The sequence below is a fragment of the Anas platyrhynchos genome, chromosome 3 (assembly GCF_047663525.1).
Source record: "Anas platyrhynchos isolate ZD024472 breed Pekin duck chromosome 3, IASCAAS_PekinDuck_T2T, whole genome shotgun sequence".
In the NCBI taxonomy this organism is placed as follows: domain Eukaryota; kingdom Metazoa; phylum Chordata; class Aves; order Anseriformes; family Anatidae; genus Anas; species Anas platyrhynchos.
Genome location: NC_092589.1, coordinates 87,698,868 through 87,722,427, shown reverse-complemented (window position 1 = coordinate 87,722,427; position 23,560 = coordinate 87,698,868). Strand labels below are relative to the sequence as shown.

Sequence of the window (23,560 nt, the reverse complement as noted above, 5' to 3'; positions counted from 1 at the left end):
ATGAAATTTTGAATCAATCAGAATGCTTTTTCATGTTCTTAAATTTAATGCAGTTATGATTTCCAAGCAATTTTACAACCAAAATGTAAATGTTGCATTTCCATTATTTGAAGCAGTTGGCATTATCAGCGGACTACCTGTTGAAAGCTTTATAGTTTTTGAACATTTTAAATGCAGTATTGTGCATCCTGTAGTAGTAGTGTGCAGGTTAACTGTTAGGGTCTAATGGTCTTCAAGGGAGTTAATGTATTGCTTGTTTATTGGATAGAAAATTGTATCTTTGCACATGCTTTTAAGAGATGATAACTGGAAACCAGCCCTCCAGAATTAATTGTTTTATATAGTAATGAGGTTAAAGCCTTAAAAGGCAATAAATGAGGAAACCAAAGAAATGCTGAAGGACATTGGTGAATATGCTGTCCCTATTGAGATAGTTGAGCACCTGAGAAGCCTTCTCTTCTACTCTTCAGCTGTGTATTGTTTCAGCTACCAGTCATCTTACCACCAGATCTTTGCTGCATTTATTTTCCCTAAGGAGTAATAATATTAGAGAAGTTCCTGAGTGCACAGTTCAGTCTGTTCATGTGTTACGCACTTTAAATCTTCTTGATGACATTAATAAAATGTGTATATGGCAACATAAAGTTAACTATAAATGATTGTAATTCATTTTAAAAAGGCAGTATCTTTTTGGAGTGAGGAGGTTGAGCAAAGAAGAGCTGGTTCACAGTGTTTTAGATGGTGATAAAATTCAATAAAAATCTTTACTTTTTTTTTTTTTTCCAGGGGAGAGGAAAGTGTGTATTCTTATTTGTCTGTTTTATTCAAGGACTGAATGCTTTTATGCCCACCCAATACAACCTAACAAGTTATATTACCAATTCAGAAATTCTTTGATTTTTGTTTTTATGTGGCTGTTATTGTAAAGAAAAAAAAAATAAAAAACAGGACACCATGATTTCTAACTAAGACACTGTGGAAAATACAGTAGAGTCTTTTCTTAAATCTTTTTTTCTGTACTTCTGCAGTGAAAATGCTCAGAATATGTCTTGTCCTGTAACTGTGGTACATGGTAGACGCTTTCACCATGCTCATGCACAGACTACAGTAGTAAAAACAGCAGCCCAAAGGTAAGACTAAGCGGATTTGTTTATCCAGATGTCCCTGTTGTAAACATCCTTTCTGGTTTTGTACATAATCATTTTTGTACATAATTGTTCACCTTATACTATGAAGTGTTTTAGGAAAACATAATTACATGGTTCGTAGTTGATCATGAGCTTTGATCTCAATTACTGAAGTTTCATAAACTTTGTTATTTATGATTTATATAATCTTAGGAATCACTAATTTAAAGCACACTATGACATAATCAGAGCGTGGAAATGCTCTAATGGATGTATATGTATGAAATATAGTGAAATGGTCATAGTATGCAGTAGAACTTCATGTAACTGACAACAAATATCAAATGCTCATTCACAGAAACTCCAACTTGTATAAAATTAATCTAAAGGTTAAGCAACAGATAGGACAATCATGAGTAGTCTTTAAATACAGCATAAAATGATTAAAGTGGGACATCCCACAGAAGTGAGATTTTGGATTTTTATAAGTACTTGTTGGAATGGATGACAGGAAACTCTGGAAACTTACTTAGCAATGCTGATTTAAGCTGTGTTGTTTTGAAAACTTAAAAGCATATCAGGCTTTGGTAGATACTAGGCTCTCCACCCCCTTCCCCCCCAAACAGGCTTTTCACACTCAAACGTCACAAACATATGAACTAACCATTGCTTTAAGATGTATTTTTTAAAATTTGTCCATTCAGAGCTGTATGCATTTCATGGATTTCCACTGGCTTGTCAGCATTTTGTAACCTCTTTTTTCTGTCCCACTTCTGGCAGTGGTGGGATCATATGTAGGCATTACCCTAATTTTCGTCCCATTTCCATCACCTTCATGGCTGTCTTCAGAATAACCAAGCCTATGTACTAATGTGAATGAATGATGTGATCCATATACATATTACGGTAATCTGGCATTGAGGAAGCAAACTGAAAATGGATTCTACAGTTCTGTCTCTGACCTACACCATTGTTGCCTCCATTCATTTCAAAGTCTGCTGTGATTTGAAAATGGAAAATAGCATGGACATTTCCTTCTCTTTAGTAATAGTGGATGCAGTAACAAGGATCTTGCTTTTCTTTATTCCTTAACATCACTGTGAGGCAAGGGTGACTGAAGAGGATTGGCAGAGCTTTTCCCAGGAATAAAAGCTAAAAGGCAACATTTATGTAGCCAGTATGGTTTGGGTTGAACCAGCCTCTTTTTTCTTATATACAAAATAATTTCTATATCTATATTTCTTATTTCTATATCTGTATTTCTTATTTCTGTATTTATATCTATATTTCTTAGAAAAGCTATGTTTAATATTCCCTCGAGGAAAGTGTTGGGAAAGCATGCCATTACCTTTCACTTCTTTTTCTGTCTTTCTTTTTTCTCCCTTTCCCTTCTTTTTTTTTTTTTTTTCCTTTTTTCCTTAATAATTATAAGGGATAAAAGCTAATTCAGGTTATTCAAAGTGAGCAGCAAACCATCTGAGACAGCTCTTTCTTGGATCTCTGAATGTTGCCCTTAATGTTAGTGTACTCTGTTAAACTTAGTTGTGAGATAGTTCTTGGATCCACGTCTGTAAGTGGTTTCAGTCTTACCTAGTTACGTCCCTTAGGCATCTTCAGCATGCAACAAAGTCCACTTGAGTAGTGCCCCTTTTTTTTTCTTTTTCCCATTGCTGTTGAAAGATGGTGCATGGCCATTTACTGGCTTGGGCAGCTCAATTCATTGCTTAAATTCAGGAAGTCTGAATCTGGCCATAGTGCCTGAATTTTAATCTTCAGGGGACATTGGACTTGCCTGTTTGCTGTTTATCACTTATGAGACTTGGCTTCTTTATAAGCCTATAATGTAATGTGGAGGAAAAAAAAAAAAGCAGTGACTTCGCATGTGTGACTTGCAGAAAGAAAACTAATGCATAATGTAAGCAAACTGAATATTGCATGAAGTAATTGGTTAATAGTCCTGTTGAATGTTTCTAAAAATTTTTCTTTTAAGGTTGTTGTTTTATTTCATTTACATTAACAACACAGTTACTTCTTAGGGTCAGAATATTTTTGAAGTTTCAGAGGTGAGAAATAGTCATAAAAAGAAGCAGCCTGATTTGACTGATTGGCCTTTAGAATTTAAGGGTGAGCTTTACAGAGGAACTGTGCAAAGGATATTTAATGCCAGTATCTTTTGCCAGTTGACTCATCTGACTACTCTTTGAAAGGTTCTAAATCTGTTTATGAGTTAATGGATTGAAAATTAACAGAACGTGACCTCATGGCACGCTTCTTTGTCTTTTTTTCTTTCTTCCCTAAGGAGGTGGGGGGGTCTCATTGCAGCTTGATGTGAAAAATGTGGATTTATGAATCAGGAGACTCTAATTGTTAAGGAAAAAAAGTCCTCAGAAAGAAAGGAGTGTGTGCAGAAAATGTGGTAAACGAAGAATAAAATTTGAGGAATATCCAGACAAAGAGAGGTGGTTATGTAGAAACTGAGTTCTAAGGGTCTTTTGTTTGTTTGTTTTCCTGTACAAATTTATAGGCAGTGCATAGTTGTGTTCTGTTACTTTGTTTGCATTTGTAGAATATTTATGAAATGTTGATCAGTTACAATGGGGAAAATAATTTTAACAAACCTAACATAGTGTTCTTAAATCTGTAGTGGATTATTGAAAGCATAAATAAAATTAAAAACAGAAATTACTTCTGAGTAGATGGCAACATCAGTGCCAGAGACACAGGCTTATTTATACAGGGTTCTTTGAGAGGGGGTGGTGACACATGGGGCAACCTAATTATGAAAATCCATCAAGTTGAATTTGGAGCTTGTGATGTGTGCTGTGTTCCTCATCTCTTTTTTTTTTTTTTTGATTTTGCTGCACATGCATGTTAATTTAAATTCTGGCTGAATATCTGTTGCACTGGTATTTAAAATATATTATTACAATACAACAAAATTGGTCATTTCAAAACAATATTTTTATAAATACCCATGTTTTTCCAGTGGAATCTGGGGATTAAGTTGAAATTTATTCACTTCTGATGCAAGAGATTTTCAGATACAGCTTAGCCTAATGTTGTGGTTCAATGCTGCTTCATTTAATGAGCACGCAGTCCTATCCTATGCTATTGACTGACTTTTCTCTAAGACTTGGCATTGGAATAGCGTGTTACGTACAGCATGTCTAACAAATCTTACTGCATGAGCTGCATGAAGCAATTTGGAGGGACATTGCTTGTTATAATTCCTGGCTCTATCAAGGATTCTCGTCTCAAAATCCTTCTGAGATGCAAAAGTGAGAATTATTTTCAATGCATTATATTAATACAGGATTTTGAAACAAGCAGGTGAGGCATTTAGGGTGCTGACTGGGTATTCTGGATTTTTGCCATCTTTAAGTTTCTTTAGCATTAAAATTTATCATTTTTATGTGTGACTCTGCCATATTTGTAGACAGTTAATCCAAGCTGTGGATTAACTCTATCAGGGATACAGATGCTGGCTATTGTTCCATGTCGAAGTGGTTTGGATTTGACTGCATTCATGATCTCAGATGTGACCCACCCAAATGTGACCTTTATTGTTTGTAAAGGCCAGATCCAGCTGTAAGCAATTTTTACCACTTCCCTGCAATATTGACTGAATATCCCATACCCTAAGTCTAAATTGATGTGTTCAAATTCAGTTTTGAATTCCTTTTACTGTCTTCCCAGAATCCTGAGTATTGTGTAAACTTGAATGCTTTGTGTTTTTGTTGTTTTTTTTTGCAGAATTTGTTGACAATTAATCAGATTTTACATACTGAGAAGGAGGCAAAGCAATGTAGTATTTATTTAGCCCATTAACCTTTACTGTCTGTGAAGTAACATCTGTGTATTTATAATTACTGTTGCAAAAATGCTGTGAATAATAATGCTCTTCTGACAGCTAGTGCAGTGAGTGCAAGAGACAATGAAACAGTTACAGCTTTTATCTAATAACTTTTGATTTTAGTGATGTGTGCAACACATGTGGGGCTTTGCATCTTATGTTTTTTTTTCTTTTTTCATATTTTAAGCAATCTGGACCGAAAGGAAAGGTAAGCTTACTGTTGATGAAATGAGCATGGCAATGAGCATTAAGAAAATGTAGTGAATGAGTGCTGTATCAATGCTAGTTAAAGAATAATCAATCCAGTCAATCGTATCTGCTCGTGTGCGAGGGGGGTTGTTTGTTTTGTTCTGTGTTTTTAGTAAAAGAGAATAAATGGACCATAAAACAAACCTCTACATCCATCTCTAAATAATGCTACATTAATGTGAACTTTGGGTACATTTCCACTGGAAACTACTCAGTGTATGTGTCTGTATATAGTTAGCTGGCTAGCTACAGATATCTCCAGTGTGCAAATAGATAAATTTTAACTTTGGCTGAAATTTAAGAATTTATTGCTAACGCTTCCTAGAGCAAGAGATTTGTGTAATGGAATGGTTCTGAAGCATATCTTAGTTGGTTGTCTTAACAGCTTTTACTGTATCATCTCAGCTGGGTTTGAATAGCATTAAGGGTTTTTATTGTATTACTGTGTACGTTCTGTTAAAGTAGTTAACAGAAAATACACAGCAAGAACAGACATGCTGTAAGGTTTGTTTGTCACTCATTTTGCATGTTTTACTGACGTTAGTGTTTTTCTAGCAGTATGAAAAAACCTTTGTTTTTCTTTTTATATAGCTTACATTTATGGGTTCGTGTAAACGTTTGGTTGATAATGACAAAGTGTTTTTTTTTTAAATATCCTATTTATGTATGTGGTTTTGGCAGTGTGCTATGCTTGATACTGGGTTGAAATGTTTAAAATGTGTATATAAAGTTTAGCCAATAATAGTGTAACACAGAAATCTAATATAGAGTTGTTCTTCATGAATTCAGGGTTGTATAGATTTATTTCAAATTTAGCAGTAAAACCAAACCTTTCTGTTTAACTGCCTTTGTTATTTCTTAAGAGACCAGTTAGCTTTGGTCCTCTAATAAGGAATAGAGTAGAATAGTTCCAGTTGGAAGAGACCTCCAGAGATCATCAGATCCAACTGTCAGACTGCCCAAAGTTAAAGCATATCATAAAGAGTGTAACCAAGCGCCTCTTAAACGTGGGCAGGCATGGGGAATCAACCACCTCTCTAGGAAGCCTGTTCCAGGGTCTAGCTACTTTCTCAGTAAAGAAGTTTTTCCTAACATCTAGTGTGAACCTCCCTGATGCTGGCTTGAGCCATTAAGGGATTCAATTATCCTCTTGCTGCCCTGGCTTTGAGTTTATGCATATTTTCCTGTTGTTCTTTGTGTTGCATTTATGTTACTAATTAACCATTTGGTTATTAATGCTTGTAATTTGGTGGTACTTTCATAGGAGAACTGGAGCTGAGTTGCGTACTGGTGATCTTAATTTTTCCCTGGGGACACTGAGTTCTTCCTAATCCAGTACAGTTAGATACATGTGTTTCTCCGTCGTTGCTGTCTTATCAGGGGAAAGTAATGTAGACAGGAGTTGCTAAATTTAGATTTAATCATTACCATCGTGATAAGCGCAGCTGCAACCCCTGACTTTCTGGGCCAGATAGGTCTACTGACCTGCATACTAAAAATCCAACTCCTATGCTACTGCTTCTGTCTTTCATAGAATCACAGAACGGTTTGGGTTGGAAGGGAACTTAAAGACCCTCTTATTCCAACCCCCCAGCCATAAGCAGTGACACCTCCCACTAGACCAGGTTGCCCGAAGTCTCATCCAACCTGGTCCTTGGTACCCCACTTTTTCTGTAAGACATGCTAAAGCTAAATCATACCTCTGCAGCTTAGTGCTGTTTTATCATGCCTTGCTCTGTTTTTGTGTAACGATTTTGAAATCAACAACCTGTGTGCTGTGGTACACAAGTATTAGCAGTGTGGAGAGTATTAGTATACTAAGTATTAGTAGAGTGGGGAGAGTGAGGAAGGGCTGAATAAGACGTACCCTGAAAGAGCCAGTCTATGCATTAAACACTGTACAGCCACGATAGGATTCGGTACAGCCATATAATGCATGGTATTTTTGTTAGGTCTCCTATTGGATCATCAGTAGTCTGATCTAAGACAGCACTGTTTGTATTTTAAACTCCCAGATTTGGATGTTTTCTGCAGGATTATTCCTTTCTGGCATAGCCAGAAGCTGTTCGTTTTTTTTTTTCTTTGTAGAAAAGAAATTTGAATACCCAAATTTTGTTTTAGCAGAAAGCTGTCACAGGGGTTGGTCTGCCACCTTCACCGAGGTGAAGATAGTAAGGTCCGATTTCATCAGCAAAGGAAAATTACAATAATCTTTAATTGGACAAGTTTCCAAATCTTGTGTGCTGAAAATACAGAATCAGTGATACTGTTTTGACTGGGCAAAGCATGTTACTTGGGAAAGCTACACCATTTAAATGTTAAGACATGTCAGAAGTTTGGGGTTCTCTGCAGTCCGGACTGCCTCAGTATTTTGTCATGTCTGTTGCAGGAAGTACCTGGTCTCTTATGGTCTTGTAACTTACGTTCTGCTGTTTGATGCTTTACCTTTTGATGTTGCTTTTAGCAAATACTGGTCTACCTTTCTTGTACTTAACAGGTATTAAAACCAAAACTGTTTATAATGGATGAGATAAATGAGATGCCTAAAACAATTTAAGCTCTGAGCATGGAGTCTTGCTCTTCAAGCAAAATCTAAATCTTGTAAGAACTATTTTTAGGAAACTTAACAGGCAAAAAAAAAAAAAAAGCAATATATTATTCAGCAAGATGGCAGGAACAGCAATCAATATTGTATTTTCTTTTTTCTTTATTAACTACAATACGTAGATAGTCTTGCATCTTGATGTTTTTTTTTGCTGTTTGATCCCTCCTTTATTCTTTTTGAAGTGCAAGATTGAGTTTTATTAATAGGATTTAACAGCAACAAGGTATTAGTTTTGAGGTGCTTTACATTTTTTAGTTCTTACACAAGTAAATTGTTCAGTATCCTAAGAACTGTACTGTAGAAGGTATCAGTGGATCTGACACTGTTCAAACAGCTAGAAATTTCATGCCGATGAGGGAGTCTGTGTTTTGCCATGTAAAGTCTTACGATGGTGGTCTCTGCCTTTTTGTATATTTTTTTTTTCGGTGCAAGGAAACTGGTAGGAGGAACATCAAGTTGTTAAGCTCTTATGAGAGGACTGTTACCATCTCCAAGAAAACATTTTTCTTAGATTAAATCTGCAGTTGAATTATGTTTATAGTTGTCTTTGCTTTGTGTTGGAAACAAGTGACTTCAAACCTGGTATTGAATTGTGGAACAAGTTAAACTGTTTTGGATAGCCTCAGCTGACTTGGAGCTGTTAACTTCAGCTGTCTCAGATGTGTGGACAGGGCACTAAGGCATAGGGTTTAGTAATGGGATTTAATAGGTCAGGCTGGTGGTTGGACATGGTGATCTTGAAGGTCTTCTCCAACCTAGGTGATTCTTCAACCTCTTTATTAGTCTGTGTTAAGTCACCTGAGCTGGGAGTGTCATGCACTGATTGTGTAAGAGTGCATTGAAGAGACGTGGTGGGTCACTTACCAAATCTTTACCCATAAATAATAAATGCAAGATATATATAAAAATCTTTTATATATGCATATATATATCATATACATATATATATGTATGTATCTTGCAATTATTATTTATGGGTATTTATACATATGTATATATATATTATTTGTGGGTATTTGTATATATATTGCTTCACTGTAAGTAAAATGGAAAAGCTAATGAATAATTAGAAGACATTGGAGAAGCAGGAGTATTCATTCCCGCTATAAAGTTAGATGCTGCAGAACTGAAGTCGCTTTTGAGATTCAAGAACGAGGACTACTTTATGTTGAAGTGATAGATTGCATGATGTCTTTAACATAGGAAGACAGTTGTATTTGGTTGGTGTTGTCACTGCCCTTTTTGCCTTCTGTGGTCATGGAGCTACCTTTGAGAAGCCAGGTCTGTTGGGAGCAGCTGATGGGATTCATCTGACCAAGTGGGGCAAGAGAGTATTTGCCAACAAACTGGCCAAGCTTACAATGAGAGCTTTAAGCTGGACTTCATGGGGAAGGGGATGGAGTTTTGAATTACAGAAGAGCCTGGGGTTGTTGATGTGTTGGGAGCCAACAGGGAAACACCTGTGAAATGCCTCAAGAGAATTAGTGTGTGTTCTTTTAAAGAGGTAATACAGCAGTAGACCAGCTGAAGTCTCCCTGTGCTAGTGAACATAGCTTAGGTAACAAATAGGAGTAGTGGGAAGGCAGTGTGCACCTAGAAATCTGTGGTGTAGTTACTATTAATGAAACTTGGTTTTCCCAGTGGTGGGACGAATCACAACTGGAGCACTGCAGACATTGGCTTTAGACTGTTCAGAAGGGACAGGCAAGGAAAGCATTGCAGGGGAGTTGTTCTCTGTGGAAAAATAGAACGACTGCACAGAGCTGTAACGACAGGATGAGAGCTTATGGGTAAAAATAAGGGGCCAAGCCAACAAAGGAAACCTCATGGTTGGTGTTGACTACAAGCCACCTGACAAAGGGGAGCTTGTTGACAAAGCATTCTTAATTCAACTACAAGAAACATCACGGAGGCTCTGATCCTGCGGGGGAACTTCAGTCGCTCTGCTATCAGCTGGAAAAGCAGCCCAGCAAGCTGTAAGGATTCCAGGAGGCTCTTGGAGTGCATTGAGGATAATTTCTTAATCCAGGTGATAGCCCAATGAGAGAAGGGCTACTGGACCTGTTGCTCACCAACCCAGATGAACTAATTAGAGAGGTGAAGATTGGTGGCAGCCCAGGCTGCAGTGGAATTAATGATCCTGAGGGCTATGGTAAAGAGTAAAGTCAAGACCCCGAGTTTTAGGAGAGTGAACTTCCAGTTGTTCAAAGAATTAGTGGGTGGGACTCCCTGGGAAACTGCCCTCAGGGATAAAGGAGCAGAACAGAGCAGGCAAGGCTCAAGGATGTTTTTTTTTAGAGCACAAGAGCTCTCTGTTTTTGTGTGTAAGAAATCTGACAAGGAGGGTAGGAGATTAGTACGGCTGAGTAATAAGGAGGACCCTGGGAACTACTGACTAGTCAGGCTCACCTGTAAGATCATGGAACAGATCCTTCTGGAAGTCATGTTGAAACATGGAAGACAAGGGAGTTGATTAGAGACAGCCAACAGGGCTTCACCATGTGCAAATCATGCCTGACTAATCTAGTGACCTTCTGTAACAGAGCAACTGCTCTGTAGACAAAGGAAAAGCTGCTGCTGTTCTCTAAGACCTTTGATATTGTCTCACAACATTCTTGCCACTGCATTAGAGGGATGTTGGTCCAGAGGGTGGGCTGTTAGAGGGACAAAGAGTTGTCTGGTTAGCCATGTCCAAGGAGTTAGTCAACAACACAGTGTCCAAGTGTAAACCAATGACAAGTGCATCCCTCAAGGGTTCATGCTGGGGCTGGCACTGTGCAGTATCTTCAGTGACATAGTGGGATTGAGTGCACCCTCAGCAAGTGATAACACCAAGCAGGGGGGTGTAGTTGATAGGCTTGAGGCTGCCATCCAGAGGAACATTGAAGGAGGCTTGGGAGGTGGGCCTGTGAGAGCTTCATGAAGTTCAGCAAGGCCAAGTGCAACGTCCTGCTCCTGGATTGGTGCAGTCCCCAGTATGATTACAGGCTGGGTGAGGAATGCATGGAGAGCGGCCCTGCAGAGAAGGACTTGAGTATGCTGGTGGATGAAACATTGAATGCGAGCTGGCAGTGTGCACTTGCAGCCTGGAAAGGCAGTTGTTTCCTGAGCTGCATTGAAAGAAGCGTGGCCAGCAGATCAAGGGAGGTGATTGCCCCCCTCTACTCTGCCCCTGTGAGACCCCACCTGGAGAAAGATGGTGAGGCCCTGGCACAGGCTGCCCGGAGAAGCTGTGGATGCCCCATCCCTGGAGGTGTTCAAGGCCAGGCTGGATGGGGCTTTGGGCAACCTGGTCTGGTGGGAGGTGTCCCTGCTCATGTCAGGGGGTTTGGAACAGATTGTCGTTAAAGGCCCTTCCAGCCCAAGCCTATGACACTAATGATGATTTACGTAAGAACTCCAGTTTAACATTCCAGCTGATTCTTGCTAAGAAGATTAACTGAGAGATGTACATCTTGTTAGCAAATGTCTGAGTTACAGGAATTTATGAAGCTGAAAAAAATAATACAAGACCTTGCTTGAGGCTGAACACTCTGTTACAGAGAAAGCTTGAGACTGACAGCATGATGAGGGCTTTTCTGGCCCTCACAGTCTGGTCTTCTGGGTTTTATTTATGAGTAAAAATTCTGAACAAGCATTATTTAAAAATAGAGTAAAAATAAAAGCCTTAATATATGTTTGCAGATTTCCAGTGATTAATGTAATTAACATATTCATACTGCATTTAACATTCGTTTAAATGCTGCTGGTGTTGGGTAAGAAGTGATTAATTATTTGTTGCAGTATTAACTGCTAAGTTGTCTGTTGCCTTTCCTTTAGTCTTGGTCAACTTCTGGCTTGGTTACATAGGGTTATGGGAGTGCTCTCAGGTGCCTAATTTTGGATGATTAAGAGAATTTTTCCTAATGTGTAGTTGGATGTAACAAGTTCATTGTGAGCATGAATAAAAGTCTTTTACTGTTGGAGAAGCAAGATACTCATTTTATGCTAGCCCTTGTGTATTTTTCATATCTCCTGTAATAATATGTGTGTTTTTTTTTTTCCTACCCTTTAGTATGGTATTTTTGTCATTGGTTTTGGTAGTAACAGCTTCCTGTTACATAATGCTTAGTTGGCGCTCTGCCTCGCATTTCTCCCAATTTTGCTTGTCAAGTAATCCCTTCTCGATTGGAACTTTTAATGAAATAAAAACAAAATCAAATAGTTCATGAACAAATATTCATGTTGAATTTCTGATTGTGGTGAAGGTTATGTGTGGAGATGGTTTAAAAAAAAAAAAACAACAACAAAAAAAAAACACAAAACTTGTGTAGGAGCAGGATTGTTTCAGAAATGCATTTGACACGATAACAACTGAATCAGTCTAATATGCTTGTGGGCACTAATGGTAAAGTGCTGTAAGTTCCCAACGTTTCGTTCCAGCCACGCTTATTTTTGAACCTTTTTTCTCCCCAAGTTTTTTGGCATGGTGCAGCTCCTCAGCACAGCAAAACCTGTTCGTGTTTAGTGTAGGGTTAATAAATTTAGAGGGCCAGATTTGATAAGAAAAAAACGTAAAAGGCATTGTAGAATAATCTTGTTCCAAAGATGTTAATAATCAAGTGTGGGAGACCCTGAGAAGTACTAGCTGGAAACCCAGGATATTCAAAGGTCCTGATGCTCTGCTGAAGTGAAGTATTATTTGCTGAAACAAAGATTTATTCCTCGTTTTGAAATCTGTTTCAGCTGTAGCTGAATCATTGTCAGGTGGGCCCTAAAGATTTAGCTGTGTTTGCCTGAGATGTTACTGCCTACAGCTGTTTACTTTGCTCCCTTTGGTGCTGATTTTTGTCCTTGTATTCAGAGGTGGCATTGTGGGATGCATGTGACGCATTTGCAACCGAGAGCACTGACTTGATTTGGCAATAAAAGCAGTTTCTGCTGAAGTTGTAGACAAGGCTTCCTGTGTTTCAGGTGCATGTCATGTCATGTTCTAACAGTAACAACAACCCACAGCTGCAGATCAGGGTAAGAGCAGGGAAGGAGAACTCCCATTAACAGTAACTGAGATGCAGTATCAGCAATCTTAATTTGATGGTAATTTGATTTGACATGCTTTTGTGTAAATTGAAAATATCTTTTAGGAGACTCAAAATGATAATGCCTAATATATGAACAGATATATGATACATTATGCAAATTATGCCAACTGAAGTTTTCTTACCAACTAATTTGTCTGCATAATGTTATTTTCTTAAACAAAGATATAAGTTGTTTCTTCACTTGTGTTCTTTGTATTTTTTGGCCACGCAATTTTTGACATCAGATGTCTTCCCTCTCTTTTTCATTTTCTTATCTTTTTTTTTTTTTATGTTGTGGAGTTTAAGATGTGGAATCTGATATTGCTGAAGTAATAGTTGTTTCTATTTTTGGATTTTTAAAGTATCTATGTTATACTTCATGAATATGGAGGAGGAGATACAGGCATCAGTCCTTGAAGACTTTGGTCTGAAAGTAAGACTTAAAAACTATTGATTACTGTGAAAAAGGATTTAGATCAGAAACACTTCTAAGACTTTTACTGTAGCAGTTGCTAGCATTCTGGTGATAATTTTTTTTAAAGTGTACACATAGCATGTTAGAGGAGATATTTATTCATAACTTTAAGATGCAGTTCAGATTTCTTTTTCCGTGTGTAATTGTGGCAAAAATATAATGGTCTCAGTTGAAAGAACAACTATATCTAATTTATTTTTCAGAAAAGAATATCCCCCTCAGCTTCAGAAAGTAGAAGCAGATCACGTTAGGTTACCACGACCTCAAGGAGTGGGTAAGTTATCTAAAAATTTTAGAATTCTCATTTCTTTTAAGCAGAGGTGTTTGTTTATTTGTTTGTTTCAATCGCTGCCATGGGCAAATACGTTGCCAAACTTTGAGTAACCTTTAGTATATTTATCCTTGTATCATTCTAGTTCTATACAGGTTTATGCAAGAAGGAAGACTTTTTTTTGGACAGATTTTTGCAACCTGTTCAGTAATGCTATAATAAACTTTAAATTAGTCATCGGTTATTTTAAATACAAGTGGAATATGGAAAATTTAGAGTAATAAAATTGTTTTGTCTGGAAGTAATGATGTTCATTTCAGATTTGTCAGTACTGATACAGGTAGTCTGTGAACCAGCAAGACTATCTGTATATATTGAAAAAGTGTTCGTATATATTAAAGTTGTAGCCTGTAAAAAAAAAAAAAAAAAAAAAAAAAAAAAAAAAAAAAAAAAAGTTCCAGGATGGAGATTGTAATTAAACTAGTGAGCCTAACTGCCATTTTTACATTAAACTGAAATATAAGGCACTGTTGTACAACATACTGAAAAGCCCCTTTTATAAGAAGATCTCACTCTGTACACTGTTAGTTTAAATAGTTTGTGTGCTTCTTTGTTCCTGTACTCTTCTAGTACCTAAATTAATGCCCCAATATAAAACAAGATACAGCGGTATAGCTCAGTGTACTGCTGAGTCTTGTGCTGAAGGAATAAATCCTGAATTATGCAAAATATTTTCAATTGTTCTAAATGCATTCACCAGAAATCTTTTTGTGAAAATTACCAGCAGCAGCATCTAGCAGATCCTCCAGTAGCAAAGGCTTCCTTCTAGTTCTAGTAAAGTCTCCCCTACAGCCAAAGAGAGACTTTGGCCTTGAGACTGTGCAAGGCCAAAGTCTCTTCTGAAGATGTGAAACTAGAAATTGTAAGCAAGAGATGCAAAAACAGTAATAATCAAAATTTTAAATATTATTTTAGGGATTTTTTTATTTATACAAGAAGTCATAAGACACTTCTTTACATGAATGAAACTGTATAGTTTGTTGCATGTTTTTAAAATAGTTAATGTTTAGTTCAGATTAGTGTTCATGAAGAAGAAAGTTGGCCATAATTGCATCTGAGCAGACATTTCTTGTTAACGTTTTCATTTTTTTTCCTCCTAGACAGTATAATGGAAAACACAGAAGAGTCGGAATCGGAATCAGAATCTGAAATTAAAAGAAAGGTGCAACAGAAACGTCACTGCAATTCATACCAGTCTGACTTGTCCCTATCTTCTTCTACAAAAAAAGGCTTAACCCAGTTAAAGGTAGGCTGTGTTTAAAAAAAAAAAAAAAAAAAAAAGTTTAAAAGTTAATGCACATTTCAAAAAAGAAGCATTCAGGTTGTAAAAATAAGTTGTAAAATCAGTGCAGATATTTAAGTGTTAATACTGATGCCAACTGTGAAATACTTACTTTGTGAATTGAACAAACAGATGGTGCACTGGAAAGCAAAAGAGCCTGTGTTTAAATTGCTTGGGGAATCTGATCTATGCTTATTGGGATAAACCAGGAAGTGACACCTTTGGTTTGCCATATATGAAATAGAGGAATAATATTTCACACTTTGATGGAATTTATTTAATATAAAAATATATAATTTTCAGAATTTATATAGAAATAAGGTTGGTGTCCATGAGCCAGACCACGTGTAGCTGACCACAATGCTACAAGAAACTGTTCTCTATCTCCCTGATGGAAAAAGCATCAGACTTGATTACATTGTTTCAAGGTCTTGATTTTATTTCCAAAACCGCAGTACAGGTTTCACTTGTAAACAAAATTTAATAATTACATCTGGTACTTTCTCCCATGAGTGCTTGCAGTGAAATTTTCAAACAGTAAGCTTAAAAATGAGACAAAAACATATGTTACTAATCAGAGTGTATTAGGAGATTGCAAAAAGAGATCAACGATGATGCATCCTCACAAATTTTGTCAGAGTTACATTTAAGTTCAGCCTCTGAGAAGTGCCTATATTGCTGATTACATAAAGTTAGGGGGATGTGTCCTTACTTTGTTCCCTGTGCTCCCAACGGGCCACCGTTAAAAGTACAGCACAGGGCTGGATGAGTGTTTACTCCTGTCCCCTAGGATAGTTACAATTCTGTAAGATTGCACAGTTTGTGGATACACTTTCTGAGTATAGGACCTATTGTGTTAATCTGAGCTTTGTGTTTTGAGTAGAAACATAAATTTTCATCAGCTTAATAGCTGATTACAGGGGAGAAAGTATGGTTATGGACATGTTAAGGGGTAATTATATTACTATAAATTACAAATTCATAGATGAATAAGAAAAGCCAGAAGAAATCAAGCTGCAACTGATTTTATTAGCAGAAATTGTTTGTTTCTTTTTAAACAGGTTAAGAGTTTAATCTTCTGCCTTAACTCAATTTAATCCTTTAACAATGTTTTATGCATGTTGTGAACCATATGCTTTTTAGTGAAGCGTGCACTGCCACAATATGTAAATGATCCATATAGATGTTTATGGAACCTTTGAACAATTCAAATGTGTTAGTTGTAGTTGTGGTTTCATGCCAGAGGAATTGCAGACAACCAGCTGCTTGTCAGGCAAAGTGCAAATGGTATTCATCTTCCTATACTGTAACAGGTTGTATTTCTTAATTGTTAAAAATTTACGGAAGTTTTGTAGGAGGGAGGATTACATTTCGTACGTACTTAGTGAAAAACAAAAGCTTTGGATGCTGAAACTTACAGAGATAGGGCAGAGTCATAAAATGTTTGTATTTTGCAGATGATATATTATTCAAGTCATGAAGCAGATGAGATACGTTAGGTAGAACTCACCTACTTAAGTAGTTATTCAGAGTCCAGCTTAAAAAATAATAATAAAAAAAAAGAGTATGTCTTTGGGAATTAAACACAGCAACCATACCATCAGATTGCCTGCTCTCAAACCATGGAAAGGAATTTGTTTTCAATTTTTGGTTTGTGCTTGAGGTGGAGGGCTGCAGTTATTCTGTACTTAAGATCTTTCAGGTATGATAGGCTATTGAATATTTTCATGTCTGATTGAAATTCTTCCATGTGGTCAGCTGTATCTCTGTAAAAGGTACACTCTGTAAATCAGCATTGAGACACAGTACATCAATACTGTACTCCTGTCACTTGCTATGTTATCCTACTACTCAGATTTAAAGGTCTGATAGGCTTTTTATACATTTTTTTTCTTGAATCTGTTTTGCTATGGTATGTGTAGCTTTATTAAATTGCAGAGATGTTGTAAAAAATATGTTCTCTTTCTATAACGTTTTTTTTGTCTTGCTTTTAAAAATGAGGACTGTACGCCTGAGGAAATCCTCTTTATTGTTGTTCATGGCTGGGGATGGGGTATGCAAATTGTGGTAGATATGTTTTGAAAATAGGTTCACAAATTTGTTGTGGCTTCTAGAAGGTTAGTGTCTTCCGTAGTTCACAGTAAAGTGAACCCTTGAAAGTGTCATTTGACCTCAGTGCTGCAGGAGACAACAGTATATGCTAAATTTCAGTTCTAGAGGTGTCCCGTATTCAGTTCAGTGCGTATTCAGTAGCTTTCATGTTACTATCAAATACACTTAAACTTAGAAGTTGAAGTTCTGCACTCTTAATAGGTAATATTCTGTATTACTTTTAATTAAGTAGGCTCTAGTAGATATGAGAGAAACAGAACCAATCTCTTTGCAGTAATGATACAATCTTTTTTTTTTGTAGCCCCTGTTTCCTCTAGAAAGTCTGAGAAACGCCTTATCCTCAAGTGCAGTTTTCTCTTCTGTGATACTGGACTGTAGATCAATGTATTTTATTTTCTTAAAGATTTTTAGAGGAGTGATTTTCTACATGGTTTGCCAGGCTGTTAGAAGATGTCTTGGGAGGACAAATGAACTTAACGATTGAGGAGACTGCTTCTAGTTCTTAGCATTGCCCTGTTGATCCTCAGGTTACTTTATTTTTGTCCAATGTAACTATTTTTACAGAAATGATGTAACTGGACCTTCTTGCTGATGGTGTTACATATGAACTATGATGCTGATGCATATGAGCAGTGTGCAAGCTTTTAATACAGAAAGAAAAAAAGATAAAAGAACTGCTGAACATTAACTTCTTAAAAATTGCTACACTGCCAAATTTCTAAATGAAAAAATGTAACGCAATTTTAATATTTGCTTTGAATGTTTACTGTAATTGCTAATACACTATTGTCAATTTTCATTCTGAACAGAAATTAAATGCAAACTTTGGAACTAATATCTTTGTTGTTCTTAGTTACTGATCAGGGTTGGTTTGTTCTTCCTTCCTCTTCCCTTTCTAGCTTTTGGAACCAATTGATTATTCTACTGATTGCCCAAATTGTGGGCGGGCAAATGAAAACCAGACCAAATGCCGACATTGTGAAAATGCTTCTCTTAAGGATTTGCAAAGAGTCTCCAGACAAACTGGAACATTAGGTGAATCTATGGGACCTTTATCACGTTCTTCAATACACCAGAATTCAACGGGGCAAAAATCTTCGGGTACAGGGTTCAACACAAAGAAGTTTTATAGTTCTGCTGTCGGGAAAGGTCCAGCGGATATTCTACTAGGTAATGAAGTTGTAGGACATTCTATGTTACGACAGAATGGAAAAGTTGGTCTTATAACTGGGACAAAAAATACTAAAATTACAGGAAGCTTAAGACAGAGGAGTACAAGACCATCTGAACTAAATGATCCAAGTAAGTATCATTTCATGAATATAGCCATAAAATGAAAACAGAGAACATCCTGTCAAAATGAAGAAACTTTCCGTACAAGCTTATGTTTTGACTTTGCCTGGAATTTCTTTGTGGATATGTTTTTGGGGTGGGGACATATCATACTTTTTTAATGTCTTTTTTCATATACTGAGGTACTCTTTGAGAAAGGTGAATACTGGGGAAAACAAAAATTATTGTTTTGTTTTTTTTTAAAGACTTAAAATTTACACTTTTTTAAAAAAGCATTCTTAGCAGAGTTGTCATCCATTCCCATGAAGAAAACAGTCTTTAACATATTTTTTTTTAACATTTTTCTATTTTTACTCATTTCTATTTTTACTCACTTCTCTTTTCATCTGAGCTATCGATCTGAACACTGTCCAGGCTTTCTCATTTACTGAAACTTCATTCTGTATAAAATGTTAATATTTGTTATTTTATCTGCGTGAACTCACATTAATTGATATGCAGACAGGAACTGGAATTTGGAAATTATGGTTCTAGTTCTGGGCTTAGTTGTTTAGACGATGTTGTATTTTACTGATTTGAACAACTTAAGTTATAACTTCTCTGGTCAGTTTTTCTTTACATTACCTGTGTTACATAGCCTTTTAAAAAATAAGCTCTTTAGTAAAGAGAGGCTTAAGTTAGACTTAAGCTGTATTGTTCGCTGTCAGTTTTTTGTTGAAAAAGGGCATGGATGACTTCATTTCTGTGTCTAGAAGGAAACTGATGAAACACGTTTCTTGTACAGGGAGTTATGGGAAATAAAAAGTGAGGGAGAGAGCACCTGTGAACAGATTCCAAATAAATACTAATAAAAGTATAATATAATAATAAATGTGGACTGTTTTTGATACTGCAGGACAACTATATAAATTACTTTTAAGCTATTGCTTGCAAAGAAATTTCTGTTAAGAAAAATGTAGTGGTTGAGAATTTAATATTTTCTGTTTAGTTGTTTTGTCTAGTGATGATGATGAGGAGGAGGATAGTAGCAGCACTAGGAGAATGGAAAGCATTTCACCTCGTCCTGCAGATTCAGCCCGCTCCTCCCCAGCTCCTTCTACAGGAAAGGTGGAAGCAGCATTAAAGGAAAACAGTTGTGGAATAGAACAGAGAATAGGTAGTATTACAACAGAAACAGAAATTGCAGTCACACTACCAAGAAAAGCAAGAATGAAAGATCAGGTACTATTTCATACTTTGTTTAAAGAAAACAAAAATCAAATCATAAATGGGAAATGTAAAGGTTTGTCTTGCATTGTTGTAAATAGGCTCTATTTGATTGCTAATTTATCAGCTCAAATAGTATCTCTGCTTATATAATACTGGAAACATAAGAAAATTTGTTAATTTTTTCAAGAATTCATAATATTTGAATTACGCTTTTAACATAGATGTTTCTGTGTTGAATGTATGCTCTTTGAGTCTGTATTGCGTACCTCTGTGAAACTGAAAGGCCATCTTAGTTTGCAGAAAAACATCAGTACTAACTGTTCCTTGGTGAGACTTTGGACATAGGAAGTTAAAGGTGAAAAAGAAACATTGGGAACAATAGTGGCCCTTTACAATTGAAATACTTTGACAACTGTCCCAGTTAATAGCACTTACTTGAAGGATTTCATGGTGGGGCTTTTGTTTTTTAGTTGAGCACCACTGCAAGAATTGGATAAACAAAGACACAAAAAAAAAATGCACCATGAGCAGACTCCTTAAGTGCTGTCAAAGGGGACAGCTTTCACGGTATGTTAAAAACTTAACTACCTCAATAGTGAGCCAACAGGAAGAACAAATGCCCTGTGACAATTGTTGAAATAATACTACTGATTAAAATGATTCTTGGGTCGCTTGTCCATTTCCGCTCCTGAGAATTTGGTCCAGCAAGAGTATTTGATTAGATTTCCACAGACTTAATTTTTTTTTTTTTTCCTGAGTTAGAACACTAACAGATGTCAAAACCTTCATGCTAGGTTGAGATTAAAAAGCCAACATTCTAGTACTGTAATTAATGAAATGGTGTGTATATAATGTGGTGTACAGATTGTCATCAGTGTAACTGTGAGCCTCTCAGTCTACTATAAAGCTGTGGGGCTAAAAGCTTGGGCAATAAATAGTTTTGAACTTCCCTTATTCTGGCATTATTTGCTGGATTAAGGGAAAGTATTATGTTGTGAAAGCATGGGTGTCTCCTTTTATATGCTATGCTATGTTCTTCTTCACTCCCCTTAAACAACCAAGTGCTATATTGGAAATATACTGCATACTTGAGAAAAATGTAGAAAAGAGCTTTATTTTGAAAATGGGTATACAAAGGTTTTGTGTGAAGCTTAACATAAACTTTGCCTCGATTCAAGAAAACTAACAAAAATTGTATCAGTGTGTTTGTCAGCCTGATTAATAAAAAAAAAAAAAAAAGCTTTAGGATATTAGGATAGTTTTTTTTTTTCCTCTGTAAATATTAATTAATTCTTCATACTCAAGTTACTTGAATGTAGTGCCACTTCAAGATTTTCTGTATTACTGCTTGTCTGTGACTTGTTTTTAATAATGTTTAGGTAGTCCAGCAGACAAAGGAACAGCTATATTCAGTAAGAGTCATAGGAAAATATTTTAATTTCAGGGATCTAGATCCTCTCTTCCCTCTTGTTTTCTCCTCTGTATTTAAGTGAAGTATCCAAAAGAATATTATGAATTATGGGCTAATGACTAGGGATGCTGAAAAAATTCTCCAGATTTAATCGTAATGGAAATACTGAGTCCCTTAAAATCCTTTTCTGTGGGAGCTGAATTGTATTTTGTAATTTAAAAGCATGTTTATTATTGGACAGTTTTATGAAATGAGGAAATGAATACCCAAGAACAAAACTAGAACAGAAAATCCTTCAAAAACATAGACCAATTTAAGTAGTGTAGTAGATAAATACGTATTCTTCTCGTGGCTCTCAGCCAATTTGCTTTCTTTTAAATATTTTTTTCTTAAGGTTGTTCTGTTGGTAGACAGGAGGCTTAATTGAGATTAAAGCTTCAGTCAGCATCCAGAGATTTTCTTGAGCTGGAGCCAAACTCCACATGGCCTTTTCCTCAGTGTTAGTCTTCTGATCCTGGATTCTGTCCTAAAAACATCTTAACAGTTCTGTAGAGTTCCTTTATGGATTTTTTGATTTTGCTTATTTATTTATATTTCTTGAAGAGTCTACTCCTAATGTTTTATTGCACTGTACTTCAGTAATAAATCAGTATTTTTAGTCACCAAAAGCCTGTGCTAATTTGGGATGCTTGTACAGCATTAACGTTTTTATATAAATAAAAGAAGTACATTAAAAAAAAAAAAAACATTTTGCTGAGCTGTACACTGTTTAAATACAAGTAACTTGATTTTTTTTTGTTTTTTGGCAATTTGTGACTTTGAAATGTTAACAAAATGTCTACAAGTGTAAAGTAACGTTTTTTTTCTTAAATCGCACAATATAACATCAGGCCAAAAGCCTTTTAGGAGTTTTCAACCTTTTATATATGGTTGAGGTGGATATTACAATACTTATTCTTGTTGATTAATAAAAATGTAGCCAAAAATTTATCTGTGCTTTTTAGCAGCCTGTTTTAGCAATAAATCATAGCGAAAAATTCTGAAACCTTAAAAATTACTTTTCAGTTTGGCAACATTGTGTCTAACACTCCAATAAAACGTCGTAAGCTTATTTCTCAAGAAATTGTAACTGAGACTGTACCTCTAACTTACCAAAGTCCCTGTGAAAGTGTCATTCTGAACTGTCGAAGTATACGAATAGGAACCTTACGAAGAATGGTAGTGAAACCTGTGATTGTAAGTAATCTTCTTACTTGAAAAAACAGCTTTGTTTTTCATTTTTATTTTTGTACGTGAACAATGTAGTATTTTGCCTTTATCTGTGAAATGGCAAGTCTGTCCCTAATTTCAGAGGCTTTGATTCACAAAGACATGAGAACTATACTGTTGCATTCAGTTTAGTTCTGGTGTTAAACAGAAGCATCGTGTTTGCAAAACACTTCCCTTTTCATTTGTTTATTTTAGGGCGGGGGTGATGGGGTGAAATATGGATTAGTTTGAATTGAATGCAATACTTAAAAAAAAAAAAAAATTTATAGATGGGGGAGGAATCAGATTGTCTTTTTCTGTATGTGTATAATTTTGCTTCTGCTGAACAATATTTTCTGTTCTTTAAAATTCTCTTTTGAAGATTTTATTCTGCCAGTATTTTATGGCATTTTTAAACTTTTGGAAACAGTATTTCAGAGATATCTGAAATGTCAACAGTCAGTATGACTGAAAGAGATGTGGAAGAGTAAAGAATATACTTGCTTCCTTGAGTTGCGCTATTTTTTTAATTACGTTTTACTTTTTTATTTTAAAATTTTAATTACTCAAGTATTAAGCTGTTAAAAGACATAGAGTCAGTTTAGTTACAGAGAAGAATGGAAATCTTATTTTTGTATTGTCTTCCACAGTTTTGCCTGGATTATATCAAAATATGCCTAGAAAGTCAAGAAGGTGAGTACTTGTGAATGCTGAATTCCTTTTTTGAGTGAAGTGACTTTACCAAAAGGAATTAACAGGTGAATCATAATGAAATGTCAATTCTGGTTTCTCTTTGTGTTTAATAAATTATATTTGGTGTTGGTAGTCATCAGAAAAAAAAAATAAAAATCTAGAGTATAAATCTGAGCTGAGCTGCCTGGTGAATAAAAGCCAAAACAATTTTGCATTATCTCTTCTATCAGAAAGAAAATACACAGATGGGAATTAGCAGTTTGTGGTGAGCATGCAAATGGGCTTATTAGTTCTTCCCCCTCAACTTAGTTGAAGAGCTGCGGTGATTGGCAGAGATATTCATTAAAATGCTTAATAAAACCACAGGCAAGAAAAATGTCCTGTGAAGCATGTTACGTTTTTATTACTTTAAGTTCTTCTATTTCAAATGCATAGATAGGGAGTAAAAACTACACGGGTGTCTTATGCCTTTCTATGTACATCTGCCTTTAAACTTTTTTCTCTGGCATATAGCTTGTGTATTTCGTGCTACTGAAAGAAATAGTGGCATTGTCTAAGAAATGGTGAGCTTACGATTATTTCTGTTTCCTTTTTTTAAAAATGTGGTCCTAG

General features: G+C 36.0%; 1 protein-coding gene across 7 annotated transcripts in view; it reads left to right on the top strand.

Moving 5' to 3' along the window:
• Positions 1 to 23,560, top strand: part of SENP6 (SUMO specific peptidase 6) — a 92,466-nt gene that overhangs the window by 43,035 nt on the left and 25,871 nt on the right. For 3 of the 7 annotated variants that reach the window (XM_038176186.2, XM_027454983.3, XM_038176187.2), the window contains 8 exons: positions 1,029 to 1,130; positions 5,168 to 5,188; positions 13,573 to 13,643; positions 14,801 to 14,946; positions 17,994 to 18,396; positions 19,376 to 19,608; positions 22,073 to 22,243; positions 22,906 to 22,948. In XM_038176186.2, the coding sequence (XP_038032114.2) occupies positions 1,029 to 1,130; positions 5,168 to 5,188; positions 13,573 to 13,643; positions 14,801 to 14,946; positions 17,994 to 18,396; positions 19,376 to 19,608; positions 22,073 to 22,243; positions 22,906 to 22,948 (1,190 nt within the window). Of the gene's footprint in view, positions 1 to 1,028; positions 1,131 to 5,167; positions 5,189 to 12,776; positions 12,842 to 13,572; positions 13,644 to 14,800; positions 14,947 to 17,993; positions 18,397 to 19,375; positions 19,609 to 22,072; positions 22,244 to 22,905; positions 22,949 to 23,560 lie in introns of those variants that run through there. The other 4 variants (XM_072036263.1, XM_038176188.2, XM_072036262.1 and 1 more) reach the window with 3 other exon arrangements.